Raw genomic sequence first — 23,215 nt, 5'->3', positions numbered from 1 at the left:
AACCAAAATTATATATTGTTAGAAACTGCTGTATATCAAATTAGAGCTTTTATGATCAATGAAAACCAATACAGGTAATTTTAATCCATACATTTTCGATAAGTTCAAAGACATCCCTGATATTGTGCTTCAAACTGGTCCGCCCCGGCTTTACTACATGCAATAAAAACAACAATTTTGAAACGTTTAATGCAGATGGCTTTGTTTACTTAAAAATGGAGGAAGGGGCAAATTGACATGGCTTTTACTAATAATATATGATCGCAATTATATGCATTACTGCAAACTTCTGACTGAAATTTGTCCCAGCTACTGGGTAAAACGCCTAATGCTCTGATTCTCTTTGCTTAACAGCCCTAACAATAATTTCAAACACTTTTACAGTTGCTGACGACAAAACCAAAAAACTAGGAAATTAATAAATTCCTAACCCTAATAAAAGGCAGCAATCTCTTATAGACCAGATCCAGATTCCAGATCCTAAGAACTTGTTGTTCAACTTATCTCTCTTATCAACCAAGAAACACCCCAATGTATAGTTTTACCATTGATGCTAGTGCTCATATTAGTTAGTTTGCTTTTTTGATTGCAATTTAAGTTAGATTTATATAAATAAATAATATAAATATTACAATTTTTTTAATAAGATAACTGTACCATATGCTTCATTTGTCAACCGTTTACATCACACTCCATAACACCAATGCTAGCTTAGATGGATACCTCCAACTGATGAGTTCGTTTATAGTTCTGTCAACAATTGGACCTTACAACATGTGAAAAGCTTGGACTGATCGATCTTCTTTACGGTTTCGGGCGCATGCTTTCGCCAATTCTATTTCAGATGTCCAACATAGTTTTAAAAGATTAAGCAACGATTGCTAAATAATTCAGCAACAAATGGGTCCAAATAAAATGTATAAGAAAATATTTTAATACACGATTGCCTTTGTTTTTGGTTTAAAAATTACATTATTTTACTGCCAATTGTTCGAAGCTCGTTATTTAAATAGAATATTATTCAAAAATGTTTATAAAAAATCCAATTTTAAAAGCAGAAAGTAAAGAAATTATATACAGAATTATATTACTCTGATCTTCTTAGGACCATTTTCTCTTCATTCATTTTATTTTCTTAAGAAAGTAACTAAGACTTAAATTAAAAAAAAAAACAAAATAAAGCGAAGACAAAAAACGGCCGTGTTTTTACTTTAGTAGTAAATTTTCCAAATAAACTCTATTCATTAGTTAAACAATTTTCAATGATTTTTAATAATTTGTTTGTAATATGTTGATTGTGTTTGTAGTTTGTGTCCTTATATATATTTTTCCATACTAATAACCTAATCTTGATTTAATATCATCATCCCTTAAGCCAACACTCAATTTAAACATTTAAAAAAATAGATTATCAATAAACAAGCGATGCATAAAAACATTTGTTTAGCGATGTTAGACGATTCACACTTAAGAAACTTCCGGTATTTTTATTGCGTCAAAACTTAACTAAAAACTAAGTTTAAATTAAATTGATCATAAACCGATTTACATGAATTTTAAGATTACAAGCTATTTTACAGTGACTAACTATGATTAAACACAACAAAGCTATGTTTAATTCTACAAATCAAAGTATATACCTTTAAAGTGGAGAACTATTTGAGTACTCTTCTTAGTTGCGAACCTTACAATATTTTTACGATTCATGTATGTACACAAATTACAAAGACATATTTTAAATTTACTGTTGTTTCTAGTTTTATTGGGTTAGTTGTTTATGTTAGATGTGTGCTATACGTTTTGTATGTTAGTGATTAAATGAAATAATATAAAAGTGAAATGCAATAAAAAGAAGGGAAGAGTAATATTTTGAAAATTTTTTGCAGTACCTCCCGAATCCGTTGTCGATCTGTCTTTTTTTCGCTTTTTCTTTTTTGACACGTAACCATAGTTATCTCGTGCGCTCCACCCCGGATACAATTCCATATGCAATTGACGCTCTTGTCGAGCTTTTTCGTAATATTTGCTTTGTTCTTCGCGGGAAAGTTCGTGCCACTACAAAAGTATTATTAATAAGTTAAGCCATTAGAAGAACGATTATTATTTTTTATTTTTTATCTAAAAATTAACCCTTTTTATGATGTCATATTGAATATTTGTCGTCCTCTTGAAAAAGATCATTTTACAAGCCCTACAACTTTTCTAATCGGAATCAAACCTAAGTAGCTTAAACAAATACAAATCAAAACGTTTTACTAATTCTCTTACCCGTCTTCCTAAAATTTGATTAATAGCAGCGGATTCTTTTAGTGTACATTCGGCAACAACCTTAGCACGCATTTCCTTCATATAGAGCATGAACGCATTCAGTGGTTTCTTAATATGGGGTTTTTTTTTATCATTTGATGTGTCCTTCGAGTCATTTGATTGCGTATTTGATGGGTTTTTTGTTTCCAGGTTCCTAAAAAATAAAATAAAATGATGATTACAACTCATTATTCCCATGTGTTTTATAAAACTAAACAATGCCTTTTTAATTCATTTTGTATTAAAAAAATGGGCAGCTGGGTAATAAATAAAACATGGTTGAATTTATTCTGTTAAACGTTTTATAAAACATTTTAAAAAAAATGTATAAGTTTTAAGATACTAAATCGTTACATTCTATTATACACCCACTGTAACTGAACACACTTCAAATATCTCTCCCTGCAAAAACTTTGCCACTTATCTCCCCGAATGCTTGAAGACATGCAAAAGTTATACATTTGTGGAAATATATGTACATATGTACATTCTTGGGCAGCAGTTCATCCTTAATATACAGAATTAACAAGAGAGAATTCTATAGTCAAGATCCTCTATAATCTTTTATCCGTTACTCAGCGAGATAGTAGTGGTTAAATTCATTGCTTACGAAAACAAAGGAAAACGGTCTGTGGACGTTAGATTAACATATTAGATTTTATAGGTCCCAAGAACCCGACGTTCATATGGACAGAACAGATTAACTCGGCTAGTGATTCTGATCAAGTATATATATGTATATACTTTACAGGATCGGGAACGCTTCCTTCAAACTGTTTCATACTTTTCAACGAATATAGTAGACCAGTTTATTTTCGGGAGTGTTCTGGTTTTTTGGACGTGATAAAAATATTTTATGGACGGGACGGTTTCATGTGAACTTTAGAAATATTATTACTGATATATTATTTTTAACAAATTTGCACAAATTAGGTTTCCCTGGAATAAGCATGCTTGATAATATAGACGTTCATATTAATTCTATTATTATTAATTCTTATTATTCTTGATAATACTTTTTAAGGTCGGAAACGCTTCTTTCAAACTGTTAAATACTATTTAACAAAGAAATTGTGTCACACTTACTTATATTATAACATATCCACCTTAAGTTTTTAAATAATCCGCTAATTATGAAATACTTTTAAATATAAGCGTATAAATATTATAGAGTGCGCAAAATAAAAAGACTACATTGAAAATTTTATAAAAAAAAAAATCTATTCAATTTTGTTTAAAATCGAAGCACACCCTTTAAAAATTCGGAACATATTTATTTAATGTACTACATTTGTTAGGGGAAAACTACCTTTAGACACTTAAAAAAATTATTTTTTTTTATGTAGTAATATTCTCGTGTCAATGTATAAAAAGACAATTCTCAAAATTGTGAAAAAAAGCCTTCCGGAAGTTAATGGCGCCAAGCCAGTCTTTCCATGACCGCAAACAATGTCTTTCACATTTATGTAAGTGATCACAAACAACAAATTATTCTACATAGATGTTAAAAACAAAAAATTTTTATAATATTTTTGACAGAAATTACAACGAATTTTTTTTTGTGAAAATCAGGAATTTTTAGAGACTTTAAAAGACTTCAATTTCGAAAAGATGTTAGTTCATCGACGAAAAAACAACCACTGGATTAAAAAAATGTTTGTTTTGTTGACTTTTGACTAAAATTGTCGCCAGCATCACTTACACAACTTATGATGTCACCGTCGATAAGATATACAAGATCCTTGTAAAATTTGTTAAAACACAATTTTCACATTTGAAAAAACAATGTTTTAAAACCTTAGAATTGTTTTCATATCCCTATTAAGCGACTGCAAAAAATACCTTTATTTCGGATTTGAATGTTAGTTTTCCCCTAAGTGATCTACAACAAAGAGCTGCTTGAAATAATCATCAGTACATTAAAAAATTGGTATTTTTTAGAGTGAGCATCGACTTCAACAGCTTTACAAAGAAATAAAAGGTTTAAAATTAGTTCTTATGTGTAACTAAGTATGGCGATATTAAATTACATGTGTTTTGTCTTGCTTCCAATACTTAAGTCGTATGGGGAATCATCTAGCATTGGAAAATTTTCAGACTTCATAGATCCGGTATTCGCCTGTAAAGTGCTTACTCGTTCTTTGAACATGTTAGTTATGGAAAGTTCCTGCGATCTTAAAGAGGCATTAGGCGAACCCAAAGTGTTAGTAATTAGGGAGGAAACATTTTCAGTTGGCGATGCTGTAATTGATGGCAATATTTTTAGCTGATTAACGATTTCTTTGTCACCGTTACCCCTTATTGCATTCGATTTAAAAGAATTTGTAGTTAGAGTTTCAATGCGCCTTGCAAGTCTTTGTTTTCTTCGATTTTGACTTAAGCCGAAAATTCCAGAAGCTATTCCAGTAGAGCATCCACTATTACTACTAGTAGATGGAGTTGAAGGTGCAGTAGAAAACTCGGGGAAAATGGAAGGATCGGTAATGATTGACACAGCTGAACTTTCTCGATTGTAATTAAACATAATAGGCAATTGTGTTGTGACATTATAATTTTCAGTAACATCTGAAATTTTTGATGCAGATGTAAGCAGGCGTGAGGTATCAGCGTTCGAAGTTGAAGACAATGAAGCATATTCTAAAATAATCTCAGCTGCAGTGCTACAAGGCTCTACCTCTTTTTTGCGGCGAAAGGTTCGACTTGTCGAATGCCAAATGCAAGTGGGTGCTGAGTCTGAATCTTCGCCATCGCTTTTAAAACTATCACTGTAGGCTCCAGGAGTGGTACTAGCAGCGCTATATTGATGCATATTACCAGATGATGCGAGTTGTAATATTATATTCTCTATTTCGACCAACGTTTTAGGTTTTGCTGAGGTCAAAAACAAAGCGGACTCGCTTTCAACATCTAGGAGTTTAGAGTGCTCTGTAGACGATTTCTGTGGCGAAATACCACTTTCATTAGACAGTGCTATAGCAGCCAATGCCATAATAGTATGTGTTGGTGTAGGTGTATAGTCACCTCCTTCCTCTGATGAGAGTCCCAAGCGTTGTAAGCTGCGAACATAATAGAGCTCAGCGCTGCTCCATTGATTATACAATCTTTTTACCTCTTCCAGTAAACTTTCAATAGTTTTCCGATTTCCATCAAGGTGCCGTCCTACAATTTCCTCAAGGGCTGAATCAGAGCCATTATTTACTTCAATGTGACTTTGACGAGCACCTAACCTTTTCCTAAATTTACCTGAGATCTCGGAGAGATTTTCGAGTTTTTTTTTAATGTCAATAAGAACGTTTTTTTGTTCCCTGATAAAATCACATGTGTGTTGTAGGTCGTACCCGTCTATTGCTTCCTTGTTCGATTTTAAGTTTGGTGAGTAACAATTGTTGTCTTCTTGCTTCTTTTTTTGTTCTGCTCTTTGGCTTTGACGAACGGTAGAAAAATCCAACAAAGGGGGATCTACACAACCTAAGCTGTTTTCGATATCATTAATTAACTTAATATTGTTATTATTATCCTGCGATGATGGGGTTGATAGAAGCTCATCTTGTCGAAGCATGGTCTTTTTAGATAGTGAATAATGAACCATGTTGGACTTATTCGACTGGGATTCCCGTTCAGCTAACTGAGACCGAAGAAGTCGAGCATATAAGAGTTGTGTGGCCAATAGCTGCTGCTGCGAGCATTGCTGCTGATTTAGCATACTATTTGTATAAATACAAGAAAACAGTTCATTTCGTTGGCGAAACCCGTCATCTTGCCAGCTTTCTATTTCTTCTGCGGTTTGCCAAGCCTGAGAAATTGTTTTTGGCGGAATTAATAGGAGTTCGGATAACGATGCCTCCATTCCGCCTGAGCTACTTGATGGTACAATAAGGATTTTTTCCAAATCATTGCAATTATTTTGTGCTATTCTGTTGTCAGTTAATTGCGTATATTGGTCACCAACAGTGACCTGGCCCGTTCGCAAATTGATTGACGATTTTTTGTTAAAAATGTTCTTTTGTAGTTCCTCATTGCGCCTATATTTCTGGTAATTTATTAATTCGTTTGAGTGCAAAATGCTTTCATCATTAATTGTTTCACAGTGTGGCATTATAGGTATTTGTAGTAACCTACTAATAAATTCCGTTGTTTATCAACCATTAGTAAACTTTTTGTTTTATATTTTAAGTATATTAATTACTGGATACATTTTAAGAATTTCGCTTAAATTTGTTTATATTTTAAAAATTTCTCTTAACTTTCATAATCTTAGTAGTCATGATTACTCGAATTTTATAAAGTTACCACTTCTTTAAGCACATTTTGTCCAACTTGTTTTTTCATAAAGGGTTCTTTGTTTATAATATTTTTTTCCAATCTTAAAAAGATTTAGACAGCGTAAATTTTTTTGATAATCCCGATATTTGTATGTAAGTTTGTATTTGTTAGGTCACAGGCCTAATCAACACTTATTTGTTTTTTAGTTAGTGTTATTAAACGTAACCCTGTTGTCCGCCTGTTGCAATGCAAGGCCGCGTAAATTTTTTGTTTTGCTTTTTTTTTATAAATCCCTTTTACTTCTTTTGCTCAGTAGTAATATGGTCCATACTCGCTTTAACTTCTGTCTCGATTTATTTCGACACATTTAAATGTACTTTTACCTTATATTACTAAATAGATAAGCACTATATTATTATTAAGTAAGTATGGAAAAAGAAGTTCACACAGTTTAACACTTTTCTTTAATTTTTAACACATTTCATATACATTAATTTTAAGCATATACTCTGGTATTTTATCTTAGTTCTCTAACGGACAAAAGGAACAGATTATTTTTTATTTAATGTTTCCATGAAATTGTCTTTACTAATATCTTTTAACTATTTGTAGGCATTGCTTCTTTTAAGATAGTGCACTTATATAGATTTTCGCAAAATTGTATATACTGCCACAACAATTGTCTGATTTACTCTCTTTCGGCTTTTAAAAATAAAACTTAACGATAAAAGTATACGAAGTCTTGACAAATACGAGAGAGACAAGGACATCGTCTCCAACGAAAATAACTGCGTGAGAACCAATGCGCACACACTTTGTATCGTTAACATAATATTAATTGTAATGAGTTTACAATTAAAACATTCTTTTATTTTAACATTCTGTTTTTCAATCCCAAAAAAAAAAAAAAATGTTAAATCTTGATCAATAAAAAACTTCTGTGCTTTGTATACTTTCAGTGAGGTGCAAATGTATATTTTTACATGTAAAATCTCAAATTTATGTACATTTTACACATATTTTACATGTAAAATCACAGCATCCAGAGTTGGTGAGCCCTTTCTTCTTCTGGGATCTCTGTTCATACAAAAATACTTTTTCAAAATTGATTCCCCTTTCATTTAAATTATCTCTTGGCTCAGATTCAAAGTTATATTCATATATTACATTTTTAGGACTTTACCTGAAAATATATTAAAATAATACATGCCAAATTCGAGTGTCTTCAGATATAGATGGCGCTTCATACGTTTTTTAAAGTCATATCTACGAATATATACATGTTCTACACTTTAACCACGGTATACATTAACTTTTTGAATAATTCCTAATGGCGCTAAGTTTTATCTTAATATAAAATAAACAATCGTAAACTTGACAATAATTTTGTAGTCCACCATCAAACTGCTACACTACCATTATAACTAACGGTTAGTCGAAATACGAATTTTTGGGTTTTTCGAAAATATTATTACTCTGAATTATTGACTTCTAAAACAAATTGAAAAAGTTGTACTATAATTTTGATATTACTTTTGATTAGACAAGGCTCAATTGGCTTTTTTAACCTTTCCTAGCACAGATGTTCGATAATATTTATAAGTCTTTTTTCAATAAAGCTTATTCTCGTTTGTAAATAAAAAATGAAATACTGACAGTTTTGACAAACAATTGTTTGTTTCAAATACTTATACCCAATAAAAATTAATTGGTTTTCTTTAACCTTTTTTGAAACCGTGAAAACCAAAAATTAAGGGACATTTTTCAAAAGTGGGCGTGGCAGCTTTGGGCGGTTTGTGGGCGTTAGAGTGGGCGTGGCAACATGAATCGACAAACTTGCGCTGCGTGTATGTCTCTGGAGTCTGTATGCTTAATCTCAACTTTCTAGCTTTTGTAGTTCCTGAGATCTCGACGTTCATACGGACAGACGGACATGGCCATATCGACTTGGCTATTCATCCTGGTCAAGAATATATATACCTTATATGGTCAACGAATCTAGTATACCCTTATACTCTACGAGTAACGGGTATAACAAAAGAGAACACTATAGTCGAGTTCGCCGACTATCTAATACCCGTTACTCAGCTGGTGGAAGTGCAAAGGAGAATTTTCAATACTGACAGTTTTTGGCGGTTTGTTGGCGTTAGAGTGGGCGTGGCAAACATTTTTTTGGCAAATCGACAGAAATTTACAAGACCAATACAAAAATGAAAAAATATTAAATTATTTTTCAAAAGTGTAGGCGTGGCAGTTTGTGGGCGTGGCAACATGGGTCAATAAACTTGCACTGCGTCTATTTCTCTGGAGTCTGCATGATAAATCTCAACTTTCTATCTTTTATAGTTCCTGAGATTTGAGATTTGAAAAAACCTCCAAAACGTCTAAATTATACATAATATAAAATATAAAAAATTAAAAAAAAAACATAACGTATTCTGTAGCTTAAGCTGTTTAATAGCTTTCGACGTGTCCCACTTCACTAGCGTTCAGCCTAAGCAATTAAATAAAATAAAAGCAGCTCCATGACTAAAGTTAAAATATTATACGAGGCGACATACACACAGACCAATAAACAAACTAAATTTTATTATATAAAGAAGGTTCTGATCGGACCTATATATGTTTACGCACCAAACTCTAAAACTAAAACAAAGCATTTTTTCGAGAGTCCGACGTTACGGACATGGCTAGTTATCTAGTGATCTGAACGAATATAGTATATCCTTCCATACAGGTACTGGTATACAAATTAAGGGTAACCTATTTATGGTGTTTGATTGAACGGATTATTCCAATACAAAATATTTGCACTGCACCTGCCATATGTACCATGCATTTAATCTAAAATGGAATTTTGTTTTGAATACCAAGTTTTGTAACTTGGAGTCAACTAAAAGTTTTATGAGCTATTTCGTGTAGCATCTCTCTTGTTTTACGTATATTGTTGGAAACCATTCCAGATAAAGGAAACAACGTCGGAAAGAAGTTTTAGTAGTAGTAGTAAGTATAAAAGTAACTTGTAAAGAAGGAGCTGTGCATTTGTGTGCTTTCTTTTTCAGAAGGTAAATATAGACCAGTTTAATTGTAAATTAAAACATCATTTTATCTATGCTAATTTACTTTAAGTAACACGAGTTTTTGTAAATTTTCGAAATTATCTGAGTCAGAACTTTAAAGTCAAGGGGTAATGAAACTCGAAATTCATTTTAGGGGTTGGTCTTAAATGCGCAGGCGCTATATCCATGAGAGGACCAATGAGAGAGTTTATATATAGTTAGAGGTCTGTCTATTCATACCCTATGTATGTATATGTGTATATGCAGTAAAGAAAGCCATTGGTAAATTCAAGATGGCGAATGTAAAATTCCCACCCACTAAATTAAAACTTTAAAGCACCGTAGCTTAAATAAATATCATTACAAAAATCTAACTAATTTATTGTCCTATAAAAATAAACCCAATAAAATTCGAATGCCTAACACTCAGGCTAATAATAAAATTTTTGTTAATTTAAAAATGCGTACACAATTGACATACAACATACAACAATCATACAACATTTTGATACAACGTTAGGCTAAGAGATAAAGATTTTATTTTTTTGTTAAATTTGTAACTCTCTTACCTTGGATATCTATTATTCGTTGTTGGGTCCTGAACACCACATTCTTGTTTAGAGCTAACCCCCACAATAGCAGCATGAGCATTTATAACGTGGTGCGATGTGGCATGTACTGAAGGCAAAAGGCTAGGTGAAAAACGGAATGGAAAATCACTGCAAATAAGGTGTAAAAATATGTATTTTATAGAAATATGACATTAAAAATGGGACATGTAATGCCAGCTTAGCCACCGCATACAAAAATATAAAAAAAATTGTTTAAATTATTGTTAAAAACCGGTTATTCCGTAAGTTGGTCTACCGAGGTCAAGTATTTAAATGGTGCTACAGCTATAATGGTCGTGACTGCACATGAGTAATGAAACATCAGTAATCTTGAAAATAAATATTTAAAAATTTCGTTAGTTTTTATAACTATAACCGATACTCTTAAAAAATGATTTTCTAGCTTATAATTTGATTAGTTTTCAAAGGAATAATTTAAAACATAATTTCTTAGTTTCAACCTTGTTATTTATCTATGTTTCAATTTGTGTTTTAATGAAAAAACGTTATTAAACCATAGATTTTGAAAGTATTGGAATATTTTGACAAAAGAAATAAATTCCTATTAAAAAAACAATACAATTTAATACAAATTTTGATCGTTACCTAGATAGGGGGATTGCGATAGAAATTGGAAGGAAAACAATTAAAATTACAACAACATTACACAAAATCGTGAATGTGAGGCTTAATCTGCGGTTTGTTTATGTATATATTTTGTATACCTTATTGGGTTGAAAAGGTTTTATCTACCCTTCTTTACTATCCAAGTACAAAATTTAATTAGAGCCTGTGAGCCAAACGTATGAAATGCAGAATTTGTGAGCCTAAAGACTCAAAACTTTAGGCCCTATTAAGACTTAATACACTCATTGCTACTTTCTTCTGGAAAAGATACCATAATTAAAAGCAAATTTTAAATTAAACTTAAATTTTTCTGAAATTATATAAGAAAATGGTTTCATTAGGGAAAGAAATAATAGCCAAGCTTGTCATTAGATCGGTATACTTAGTTTTGAAATCGCTTTTCAAATTTATCTAAAAAAAATACCCAGTTTCGCGTTACAACAAAAAATTTAACACAACAAGCCAAACGCATTACCTTTTTTATAACAATTTTAATAGCTTTGAATCAAAACAAACATGAACTAAAAAGGTATATGCTTTTTACGCTCGATTCATGTAAGCATGGGTGGCTAAATACAGTTATAATGTCCCAAAAGCAAAATATTACCTTGCAAGTGTAGTATTTATCGGTAAAGAAGAAGGATAAGGAGTTCTAAAACTAGATGCGGAGTAAACAGAAGGAGTGTGCCTAAAAATAAATGTATATTAGTTACAATTTAAAGATCATTATAACAAACATACCATGATGCCACTTGAGACATATCTGAACTTAACATTGGGTAAGGATATTGACCTCCTGCAAATGGGTATAGCGCTGGTCGAGTTAAGCCTAAAATATAAGTTTTGTTTATTTATAAACCGCGAGTTTTTAAATTTACGTAGCATTTTTTTTTTAAATTGAAAGAATTTTATGTTTTTGAGTCTTTGTCTTTTATGGGAAAATGATAATAATAAATTCTGTCAAATTTTATTTTGTTACGCGTTGAATCCTTTATTTTAATAGAAAGCGTTGTTTGAACGAAATGATAATTCTTGTCGGCAAACGTTGTCCCAAAAACATTTTACTTTAAAAAACAGCACGATTTTATACACATTAGCTCTCCGACTTTTAAAAAAATGTGTACAGCAGGAAGAGAAAAGAAATTGCTCTGTAATCAACCGTAAAGTAGATGTGTAAATATAGGATTATTTAGCAATTTCAGATTCTGTCCCGAGCCTTTTTTATTTAATTGAAAATTTGTTGGCCTTTCTATTTCATTCCTCAGTGTTGTCTCTTATTCTTGCCCCTAAAATTTGTTCTTTTGTTGCAAATGGGTATAGCGCTGGTCGAGTTAAGCCTAAAATAAAAGTTTTGTTTATTTATAAACCGCGAGTTTTTAAATTTACGTAGCATTTTTTTTTTAAATGAAAGAATTTTATGTTTTTGAGTCTTTTATGGGAAAATGATAATAATAAATTCTGTCAAATTTTATTTTGTTACGCGTTGAATCCTTTATTTTAATAGAAAGCGTTGTTTGAACGAAATGATAATTCTTGTCGGCAAACGTTGTCCCAAAAACATTTTACTTTAAAAAACAGCACGATTTTATACACATAAGCTCTCCGACTTTTGAAAAAATGTGTACAGCAGGAAGAGAAAAGAAATTGCTCTGTAATCAACCGTAAAGTAGATGTGTAAATATAGGATTATTAAGCAATTTCAGATTCTGTCCCGAGCCTTTTTAATTTAATTGAAAATTTGTTGGCCTTTCTATTTCATTCCTCAGTGTTGTCTCTTATTCTTGCCCCTAAAATTTGTTCTTTTGTTGTCGTTTTCAAGTTCAATTGTTACGCGTTGCAGCAGGAATCACAACTAAGAAGGGTGACGACATGGTTACTGCAATCACCCGCGGGCTGTACCGCGTCCTATAGAAAACGGCGGCAAGCATGAATTAATCTATCGACAGAAAAAATGTCATTATTGTGTGGTTGTGCAACATGTTTTTAAGAATGTTTTTCCCCTTACAATATCCCATTGAAAGGGTCATGCCCTATTAGCAATGTCCTCCCCTAACATTTGTTCTCGTTTGTCGCGCAACCCTTAAAAAGGATTTGCCAACTACTATCAATTTCAACAGGGAAACCATTTTTTGAGCTCTAAGTGCCAATACTGTTATATCATGCCGTATATGGAACAAAGCTTACTTTATCTGAAAATAATCTATACAACATCTTGATAGACCGAATTTGCAATAAAGTATATGGAGTTTACTCAAAAAATTTCATGTGATTACATCATAATACATATTATGGTTATATTTTTTTTAACCAAAAGTAATAGTTACCTGGAGATTACAATTTTCAAAATTACTTTGTGAGTACCTTCACCTTATAGACGCGGAATGGTTGTTTTGTAAAGACTAAAAAAATAACTTCCGTTAACCAAAATTGTTAAACATCTAACTTCTCTAATGAGTAATAACTGATAAGTCCTTAGTTACCAGACACAGTTTTTCCTACACATTGATATTTCAAATTATATAGGCTCGATCAGCATCATTAGGTAATTTAGTCGTGCCCAAAATCATTTAAGTGATTATTAAAGTAAAAGGTCATACTAGATTGGTTCAAAAGAATGTAACAGATAGAAGGAATCGTTTATGAGCCTATAAGGTACACATATCCTTGAGCAGGATGACTAGTCGATCTATGTCAGACTGTCCATCTGACTGTCTATTCGTCCATATAACGCTGTGATCTCGGGATCTATAAAAGCTAGAAAGCCTGCAGTTTCTAGTGACGCCGACGCTGCGCAACTTTAATTTAGACCTTTGTCACATACACAAATTGTAACGGCCAGTAGTCAACATTTTATACACCGTTACTGTAACAACCAAGCTCTAGTTATTAAGGTAAATAGTTTATGTTAATTTTAAAAAAGTTTAACAAGCACTTGTCCATTTTAATCCACAAACTAATCCGAAATATTTAAATTATCTGGAGTTTCTTACAATTGCGCCATGAGCTTTCATCCGTCTTTGTAAAAAGCTGTGCTTAGTTGTGAAACCGTAAATAAACTTTTAAACATAACAAGAAATCCTTATTTTGTTAATTTAAATTTTTTTTTTTTTAATCAAAATCTTAGGATCTAATGATTCATATTATTTCTGTGGATTCATGGGAAATTTAAAGCGGACAATACCAAACCGGCTTTTAATATAAGGTTTGAGTTGTATAATGATTTGGTGAAAAGATTAATGGGGGTAGTTTTAGGTCATGTACAAAGTTCTTGAAACCACTTCACTCAGAGGGCGGTCGCTCTGTATTCCTAAAAAAGGAAAACGCCCCTATTTGTGTTGTTCTATTAGTTCAGCAATTAACGGCTAATGTACAGTGGACCACATAATATTGATAATAATAATAATAATAATGATAATTATAATATTAGTAATAAAAAATAAAAAAAATAATAATAATAACAAGAATAATAATAACACGAATAATAATAACAAGAATAATAATAACAAGAAAAATACTAATAATCTGGTGATAACATTGCACTGGAAGTAATTACTTTACCCGACCCTATCTTCTGCGTGGTTCAAGTTTTATTGTGTTATTCAATTATGAATACTTGATCATTGTGAAGGTCCATAACGCCGTGTAATCCATTGGACCTCTTAAGTGCACGCCTTTTAGTTACGCTGCTGGTTCCCATTTGATCGGCAAACTTACTGAGCCCTATATCTGGGGTTCACATTTAACCCACCACAATTTCTATTCAGAGCGCACAAACAACGAAGGAAATTTGGCAGAATCATTGCTATAGGATTAACGATGTGTACAAATGAAATCGCATCATACGCAATTATTACTTCATAATTTGTATGAATTTCGTCTATGATAACTAGGGTGAGAAAGTCAATAATAATTTCGTGGGGTTACTCTTTACGAAGAAAAGAACAAAAGCATTGGCGAACCGCAAACAAAACGTAACTCGTAAGAATAAGTTGTTGGTTTTCATGTGTTTTGACATTTGTTCACAATAAGATATAACGCAATTGATAATTTAAAGATTTCAGTAGTTTTTTTTGCAATTTTTTTTTTATAAACAAGAGAGGACGCTATAGTCGAGTTCCCCGACTGTCAGATACCCGTTACTCAGCTAGTGGCAGTGCGAAGAAGAATTTTCAACACTGACAATTTTTCAGTTTTTTTCAAGATTTTTGGAAAAATTGAGAGAAAGTTACAAGATTAACAAATATGAAAAAAAATATATCAAAAAAAGTGTGGGCGTGGGAGCTTTGGGCGGTTTGTGGGCTTTAGAGTGGGCGTGGCAAGATGGGTCAACAAACTTGCGCTGCGTCTATGTCTTTGGAGTCCACATGCCTAATCTCAACGTTCTAGTTTTTATAGTTCCTGAGATCTCGACGTTCATACGGACGGACGGACAGACGGACATGGCCAGATCGACTCGACTATTGTTTCTAATCAAGAATATATATACTTTATATGGTCGGAACCTCTCCGTTCTGCCTGTTACATACTTTACAACGAATCTAGTATACCCTTTTACTCTACGAGTAACGGCTGTAAATATACATAAGAAATCAAACGTAATTATATTTAAAAACAACACATTTTATTTTTAAGCATACGAATGATTTTAACTGAAAACCCATTTTCTTGGTTTGTTTTAAATTTTATAAATGATAAATATTATAATATTATAATTATAATTGTAATCACAAATTAAAATAAAATTTACCAAAATATCGTAGTAGTAGTAATGGCTAGATATCTCCAATAGCTATTAGTATAACTATATTATGCGAATTAATTCACACTTACCCATTTTAGGATCAAGTTGATATGGAGGAATTCCGCAATGCGCTGGAGGTGGTGTCGATAACGGATCAGCATTGTGACAAAAAAACGGAGGCAGTCCAATTTTGTTGGCCTAGTATACACAATATATTACATAAAATAAATCAAGATGAGTGTAATTGAAGACACCAAAAAAGCAAAAAACATGATGTAACATGAATCACTTAACCTATGGTACGCAAACATTTAGAGAAATAGGATCTCAAAGTCTTGTTGATTTAGCAAATAATCATTCATTTACTTTTTTAAACATTAAAATGCATATTTTAAAAAGTTTAAAAGATTTTGGCAAATAATAATAATAATAAAAAATGGTCACACCTCACGTTACTAATAACTAAAAATTAAATTCCTATAATTTTACACATATTTTTGAGCTTGTTAATATTTTTTGTTTTACATAGTTTTTTTAGTCAATAGTGTTTCAAGTTCAAGGAAATTGGAAGTTTAGCCACTTTAAACGAATCCGTCATCGCGGTATTTTATATAAATTAGTATTTTTTATACAAAAAACCACAGCTTTAAAAGTTTCTTGGAAAAAATAGTTTTTATTCCATTAACTTAACTGTTAATATGTTAAAATAACAATATATGAAGTGTATAAACGAATATGACCACAAAATTTAACACATAAAAACACAAGGAATATTTTAGCTTTAAAATCGGGCTTTAAGATATTCTTAAAAAAAAATATAGGAAAAGTATACGTTCTGTTTACATTACATTACTTATACATACAAATTTTTGAGCAAAACCACAATGGAACTGCAGGGACATGTAATATACTTGAACTACACCAGCGACCAGTGAATCTTTTTAAACATAATACATAGCCTTAAAACTTTTTTGGCTTAACTAGTACGCTATATATACATATAAGAATTTATAAAGTAAATTTCTTGCAAACTCGAAATTTATTTAAAGAGTCAGACGGCTATGTCAATACCCTATAAATGACTTTTTAAATACAGAACAACCACTTTTGCATTTAAATATCTTTTGCAGAGATAGACAAAATCTTATCAATAAATAATAAAATAAAAATAATAAAATAATAATAATAATAAAATAAATAATAAAATAATTCACCCCATATTCTCCGTTTTTTATATTGAAATTCTTGAGGTGGGCTTCCAATTGATCACTGATAATAGCCATAAATAGAAACAAATAAGGAGCACGCAACCAATAATAATAACAAGCTGCGATGAGTACAGTGGCAAACGATTCAGTGAAACTGAATTTCTTTGATGTAGCCGCTGCTAAACGCATATGAAACGTGCCGCCCGCCAGTAAATGCGTTTCCACCCCCATCGATAAAACAGATGTAAACTGTGGATATTTGTTTTAATTCTTCCCATATTTGCAATACGTTTTCTTAGTTGTTTTCTCAGACCATCTATATTTAGGACTTACTAAATTATTCGTGGGGACTCACCAACTTAGAACTAATTTATCAATAACTTTACACGTCGTTTTCGTAAGAAATATTCTACAGAATTACAAAATAGTCAGATTTAGAAATGTTTATCTTCAGATTTTGTAACTTTAAGTATATGCATTCTCTTGTAAAGCAGAGAAAATGGCAACATGAAGTAACAAACCAAGCTTTAATCATTACACAAGTGATTTTAAAATACGTAACTTTGAAACCAATGGTAACTTGACTCTTTTTTGCATACATAATCGATATTATTTCAATCGTAATGTTCTTGGTTCTTCCTTGCTCACTTGTACATAGACTTTAATTAATGCAGATATTTCAATAGCATATCATATATAGCAGCACATATCATTGTCTGTGCTGCTTTAATGTGTTAAGTAATGAGAGGTACGGCAGAACCAAAGAAAAACAAGAGGAACAACCACCAGAGCTAAAAGCTGGAGTCGTTTGTTATATACTCAGAAACCACCCCCAAATGTATACACCCGTTACTCGTAAACTAACAGATAAAAAGAATTGTTCCGCCCCTATAAGGTATATATATTCTTGATCAGGATCACTAGACTTTTTTATTTGACCGTGTCCATCTGGTTGTTTATAAGAACGATACAAAAACTATACTGTCTACCTTTTAAAGTTCCCGATTTCACATCGTTCGCACGAACAGATAGACGCACGGATAGCCAGATCGACTCGGTTAGTAATCCTGATCATAAATATAAATAGTTTGTAGGGTAGGGTAGCGAATCCGACTTTTTTGTACCAGTTAAATACTTTTCATCGAATCTAACGTACTCTTTTACTCTACAAGTAACGGGTATACAAATCCTGGATAATAATTTTAAATGTTTCGTTTTAGTGGTATAATCGGAAATATTTTATGAGTGCTAAATCCTAAAAGTATATACGAAAAAAAATTAACAGAATAATATTTGCTTAACACAAGAAGACATAGTAAATAATGGATACAAAATATATACATATATATGTAACATAAGAAGTACTTACCATAGTTACCGGTAAGCCACTGGGAGCACCATTGGCATATGAATAAGGAGAAACTAAGTAACCCATATTGAAGCTAGGAGCGTGGGTATCAAGCTTATCTGAAATGTGCAGAAAAATTAGTATATATGCTTTTAGACTTTTTCAAACTATACTAATTTTCTCCCAAAGCGCTGAAAATAAATCAATTTGGTGATTTTTGGAGTTCACATAATAATACGCACATAATATACGAAGAGTAAATTTCTTGCCCGCACTCTTACTAGCTTATTATACCCGTTACTCGTAGAGTAAAAGGGTATACTAGATTCGTTGAAAAGTATGTAACAGGCAGAAGGAAGCGACCATATAAAGTATATATATTCTTGATCAGGATCAATAGCCGAGTCGATTTGGCCATGTCCGTCTGTCCGTCCGTCTGTCTGTCCGTATGAACGTCGAGATCTCAGGAACTACAAAAGCTAGAATGTTGAGAATCATGCTGCCACGCCCACTCTAACGCCCACAAACCGCCCAAAACTGCCACGCCCACACTTTTGAAAAATGTTTTGATATTTTTCATTTTTGTATTGGTGTTGTAAATTTCTATCGATTTGTCAAAAAACTTTTTGCCACGCCCACTCTAACGCCCAAAAACCGCCAAAAACTGTCAGTGTTGAAGACCTTCTTCGCACTTTCACTAGCTGAGTAACGGGTATCAGACAGTCGGGGAACTCGACTATAGCGTTCTCTCTTGTTTTTTTCTTGTTTCCCTTTTAAGCGTTAAATTTTGTAGCTATAGGCTTTTATGAACATTCTAAAATTGTTTCACGTTTTAGTTGTACCTTTTATTAATGTTTTGTCATAAGTTTCTAGCAGTATGTATTCTTAATCAGCATTAACGGAGTTGACATAAACATGGCCGTCCGCCCAACTGCTTCCCATTTTATTCCTCCACGCTTACGCGTCTATTCCCCATGAACAATAAATATTTTAATCACTTTCACTAGTCTATATCTATATCTATACTTCATAAGAATAATAAAATGTCGTCTTTTTGTATACTATTTTCATAAGAGTGATTTAACAATCGAAGGTAATGCAAATCCTAAAGGGATTGCAAGCCAAGCGGTAAATGTGTAAAAGTGAAAAACGCAAAAACCCGCTAGTTTACAAAGCTTTATAGTCCTTGAAAATCCGTTTGATATGCAATACAATTCCGTAAATGTGCATGATTAAACGTTATTAGGCAATAAACACTACACCCTCCCCCAATTTAAAAACACTTTGTATCCAAACGTTATAATGGGTTCATGAATCCTTTTAAATAATGCAAAATGGCAGGAAATAACTTTAGTTGTACCCCCTAGTTTATCGGGAAGACAGGTTATAACTACATAACACCTGGGGCTAAAGACTTGTATTAATTGTCGTTAAAAAGGAATTCCAAAATGCTTTCTTTTCTTTTCTTTCTTTTCCTCCGTAGAAAAATAGGTGTCAAAATCAAGTGCATTATATTTTTAGTAAATATGTTATGTTTATCAGGATGGTAAAAACGTTGAGGTAAGCTAATAAGACAGCTAACATATATCTTTCTATTACAAACTTCTGATATAAAACAAATACACCTCTTAACGAGATAAAAACCAGAGAGAACGCTATAGTCGAGTTCCTTCGACTATTAGATGCCCGTTACTCAGCAAGCGGTAGTGCAAACAAGAAATTTTTTCTGGCATATTGATAGAAATAGGTAAAATAAAGTATTAAATGAAAAAAAATTAAAAATGTATTAAAGGTGTAGGTGTGGTTTTGGACGGTACAAAACTAACAAAAAAATTGAAAAATGTCAAAACATTTTTTTAAATCGTGCGCGTTAGAGTGGGCGTGACAACATTTGAAAACAATCTTACGCTGCCTTAATGGAAGCGGTTTTCCTAATCTCAACATTCTAGCTTTCATAATTCCTTAGATGAAGGTGTTCATACGGACAGACGGACATGGCCTGTTCGACTCGGCTATTGATCCTTCTGCCTGTTACATTGTTTTCAACGAATCTAGTATACCCTTTTACTTTACGAGTAACGGGTATTACTAGTGACGTTTGCACCTTTAAACACAAAACTCAACTAGGAAAATACAATATCTGAATTTAATAGTTTTTCCTCGTTAAAAGTTATTGTTTGATAATGCTGGTGGTTTCGATTCATATTAATTTCCAGAAGGTGGTGAAACAAACAAAATAGAATAGCAAAATCTGACGTTGGTTTTTATCGGTAGTTTATTTCACTTCGTGCAGAATATTTTTAAAAACTCATTGTTTGTATACATGTACATACGAGTTTTTATGCATTTTTTACGCATACACATAAACGTATATAAACACAAAACAAAAGAAGGTAAGTAGCGTGCCGGTGAACAATCTTCATCACCTTGTTAGCACCATGAAAAGGTGGATACCAGGATAAGTCAAGGTAGCCGGTTATTTATCCGATGCGTCTCTAACCTTAACCTTAGCACTCTACCAATCGCTCTTACCTTAGTCAAAATACTCTCTTTAACGCTAACTTTTAGCTCAGTCTGCACCTTAACACAATCAAACGATTGCTTTGAGCAATGCAGCCAAAGCATGTTTGAACATTTATAAGCTCTGTTTATATGAAAACTTTTGTATGCTATTCTATATATTATCATATAATCATACATCTTTTCCAAAGCGATTCAAGAATAATGTTTCAAAATCTTCTTAGTGAAAAACCGTTTTTTTTATTAAAAAATTGTATGTATGTAACTAAGTTAATAAAAAAAAAGGCAATAGAAAAAAATAAATAAATATTGATAAAAATTAATATTTCTTGTTAGTTAGCACCGATGTATAATATTAACTCTGAGATCCTCGCACAATAAAAGTTTAAAAAAATTATACCTAATACTCTAAACAATTTTACATATTGTACTTTATAATATATGTATACTTACTAAAAACAGGGCTGTGGTCCGGTCTTGCAATTTTTTGACCCTTTTCCTATGTACAAAGAAAAAGTCAAATTCAAACCATAATTATGTTCATTTACGATGTAAAGAAACATATTAGCAACATTCATATCTTGGAATTAATAATTTTTGTACGCAGCACATTTGAAATTATACTTTCCAAATACGAATTAATTAATAAAAACATTTTTAATTTAAGAAAAAGTTTCAAGTCATAAAAGAAAGAAAATAGTTTTGAATGAATTCTTAAATGTATTTATTACCTCACTTTCAGTTAAATCTATTAAGCTCGACTTTTCTTCAACTAATAAGTTCTCAGATGATATTTTTTCATCCTCACGGTCTCCTTCGTCTTTAAAAATCTTCACTTCATCAGTACTACATAAATCATCTCCAGATGATCCATGCCTGCTGTGTGTATGAGGCATGTTTTTGACGGTTGGGTCGTATTTGCCTAAATTGTGTCAACTGCAAAAGTTACATAGGCCGCGAGACTTCTTTGCACTGCATATGGTTGTACCAAATTTCATAATAATATATCATACTCCTTAAGGGCATATCTGAAAATAAACCGAAAAGAAAAAATATAATAGATAACAACTTATGGCTTATAAGCTTTCATAAGTAATTTAAAAATATTATTCAAAAACATTGACATAAAGGACAAAAAGTGGTTTGCAGTGAACAGCAAAAGCTTCTACAGGACTATTTAACAAAAAAAAAAAGGAAACTTGGAAGCTGGCAAACCGAAGTCGATTTCCACGACTATCAGATATCCATTACTCAACTAGTGAAAAAGAATTTTATTCATGGGAACCAAAAAAAATCGTTTGAATAGGAAGTAGAGTTGGAGATGCATTTACAAGTCATTTTTAGGGTTGTCTAAGTGTTGACAAACAAACCTTGACTGCCAAAGTCATCTACCATGTTTTTACGTTTTGTAATTTGTGGATATTAGAGTTGGCACAGCAAAAATATTTAGAGAAAATATTCGCCTTCGCATGCTATCCGTATACTCCGTGTAAAGTTTTTAAAGAATTTAATACACAGCACAATAAAGTTATGCTCGACATGACACATTTTTCTAATGAAAATGTTATTTTGGAAATAAAAATTTAAAAATTAAAAATAGTTATACAAAAATGTTAATAAGTTAAATGAAATATAACAGAGTTATAGAAAAACATGGAGAACGCTATAGTCGAGTTCCCCGACTATCTGTTACCCGTTACTCAGATGGTGGAAGTGCAAAGGAGAAATTTTCAGTTTTTGGCGGTTTGTGGGCGTGGCAAAAACAATTTTGGCAATCGAGAGAAATTTACAAGACTAACGAAAATGTGAAAAAATATCAAATTTTCAAAGGTGTGGGTGTGGCAGTTTATGGCGGTCTGTGGACGTTAGAGTGGGCGTTAATAAAAAATTTTAAACGATTTAGTTTATTAATTTGACATTTCGCCAAGCAAATGATAAGGATTTTTAAACAATTTTTAAGAATAGTTTTTTAAGTCACATGTGTTTTTCAACTACATACCTCCACAAAATTTCTAAAATAGCTGTAGATACTAGACTCACATGTCTTCTAAATTTCAAAAACGGTTAAAATAATCTTGTCCCTAAATTTTTTTTGAAATAACTATTGGTTCAACCTCCAAGGACAAATTCTCTCCTACTCTCACCTTTCTCAGATCTAAATGATCCTTTTGGATATGCATGATATACATATGTACATAACACTTCGCATTTCGATTTCGGACGCAGCAGTATTTATCTGCTACCTGACTGGGCCGGCGGAGATTGGAACAAAACGGATAGGTCGGCAGAACGTGATGCGGGAAATAGCTAACTACATACTAGTTTAGGGTAACAACTTTTTAGACGACGCCAGCGGCAATAACAAAAACAACGTAGAATACGTACGGCTCAAGACTAATGACACAACGAGTTTCTATTTAGAGACGAGATTGTGGCGTATCAACAGGTAGAGACGGAAACGACAGTCTAAACAAAAAAAATATATGCGTAAAACAGAATACAGAAAACTGTATTTTCAGCAAATAAACAAA

General features: G+C 32.1%; 1 protein-coding gene across 12 annotated transcripts in view; it reads right to left on the bottom strand.

Moving 5' to 3' along the window:
* Positions 1–23,215, bottom strand: part of LOC120454932 (protein pangolin, isoforms A/H/I/S) — a 33,420-nt gene that overhangs the window by 9,245 nt on the left and 960 nt on the right. For 3 of the 12 annotated variants that reach the window (XM_039640697.2, XM_039640694.2, XM_039640695.2), the window contains 9 exons: positions 21,416–21,712; positions 21,138–21,183; positions 18,186–18,283; positions 15,698–15,806; positions 11,609–11,696; positions 11,475–11,555; positions 10,199–10,348; positions 2,269–2,461; positions 1,890–2,055 (listed from right to left, as the gene is read on the bottom strand). In XM_039640697.2, coding sequence (XP_039496631.1) covers positions 1,890–2,055; positions 2,269–2,461; positions 10,199–10,348; positions 11,475–11,555; positions 11,609–11,696; positions 15,698–15,806; positions 18,186–18,283; positions 21,138–21,183; positions 21,416–21,580 — 1,096 coding nt within the window. In that variant the 5' untranslated portion in view covers positions 21,581–21,712. Of the gene's footprint in view, positions 1–1,889; positions 2,056–2,268; positions 2,462–4,337; positions 7,254–10,198; positions 10,349–11,474; positions 11,556–11,608; positions 11,697–15,697; positions 15,807–18,185; positions 18,284–21,137; positions 21,184–21,415; positions 21,713–23,215 lie in introns of those variants that run through there. The other 9 variants (XR_006356520.1, XM_039640696.2, XR_005616700.2 and 6 more) reach the window with 8 other exon arrangements.

This window comes from Drosophila santomea, chromosome 4 (genome assembly GCF_016746245.2).
Source record: "Drosophila santomea strain STO CAGO 1482 chromosome 4, Prin_Dsan_1.1, whole genome shotgun sequence".
Taxonomy (NCBI): Eukaryota; Metazoa; Arthropoda; class Insecta; order Diptera; family Drosophilidae; genus Drosophila; species Drosophila santomea.
Note: the sequence above shows the minus strand (reverse complement) of the source record. Positions and strands in the feature narration are given on the sequence as shown.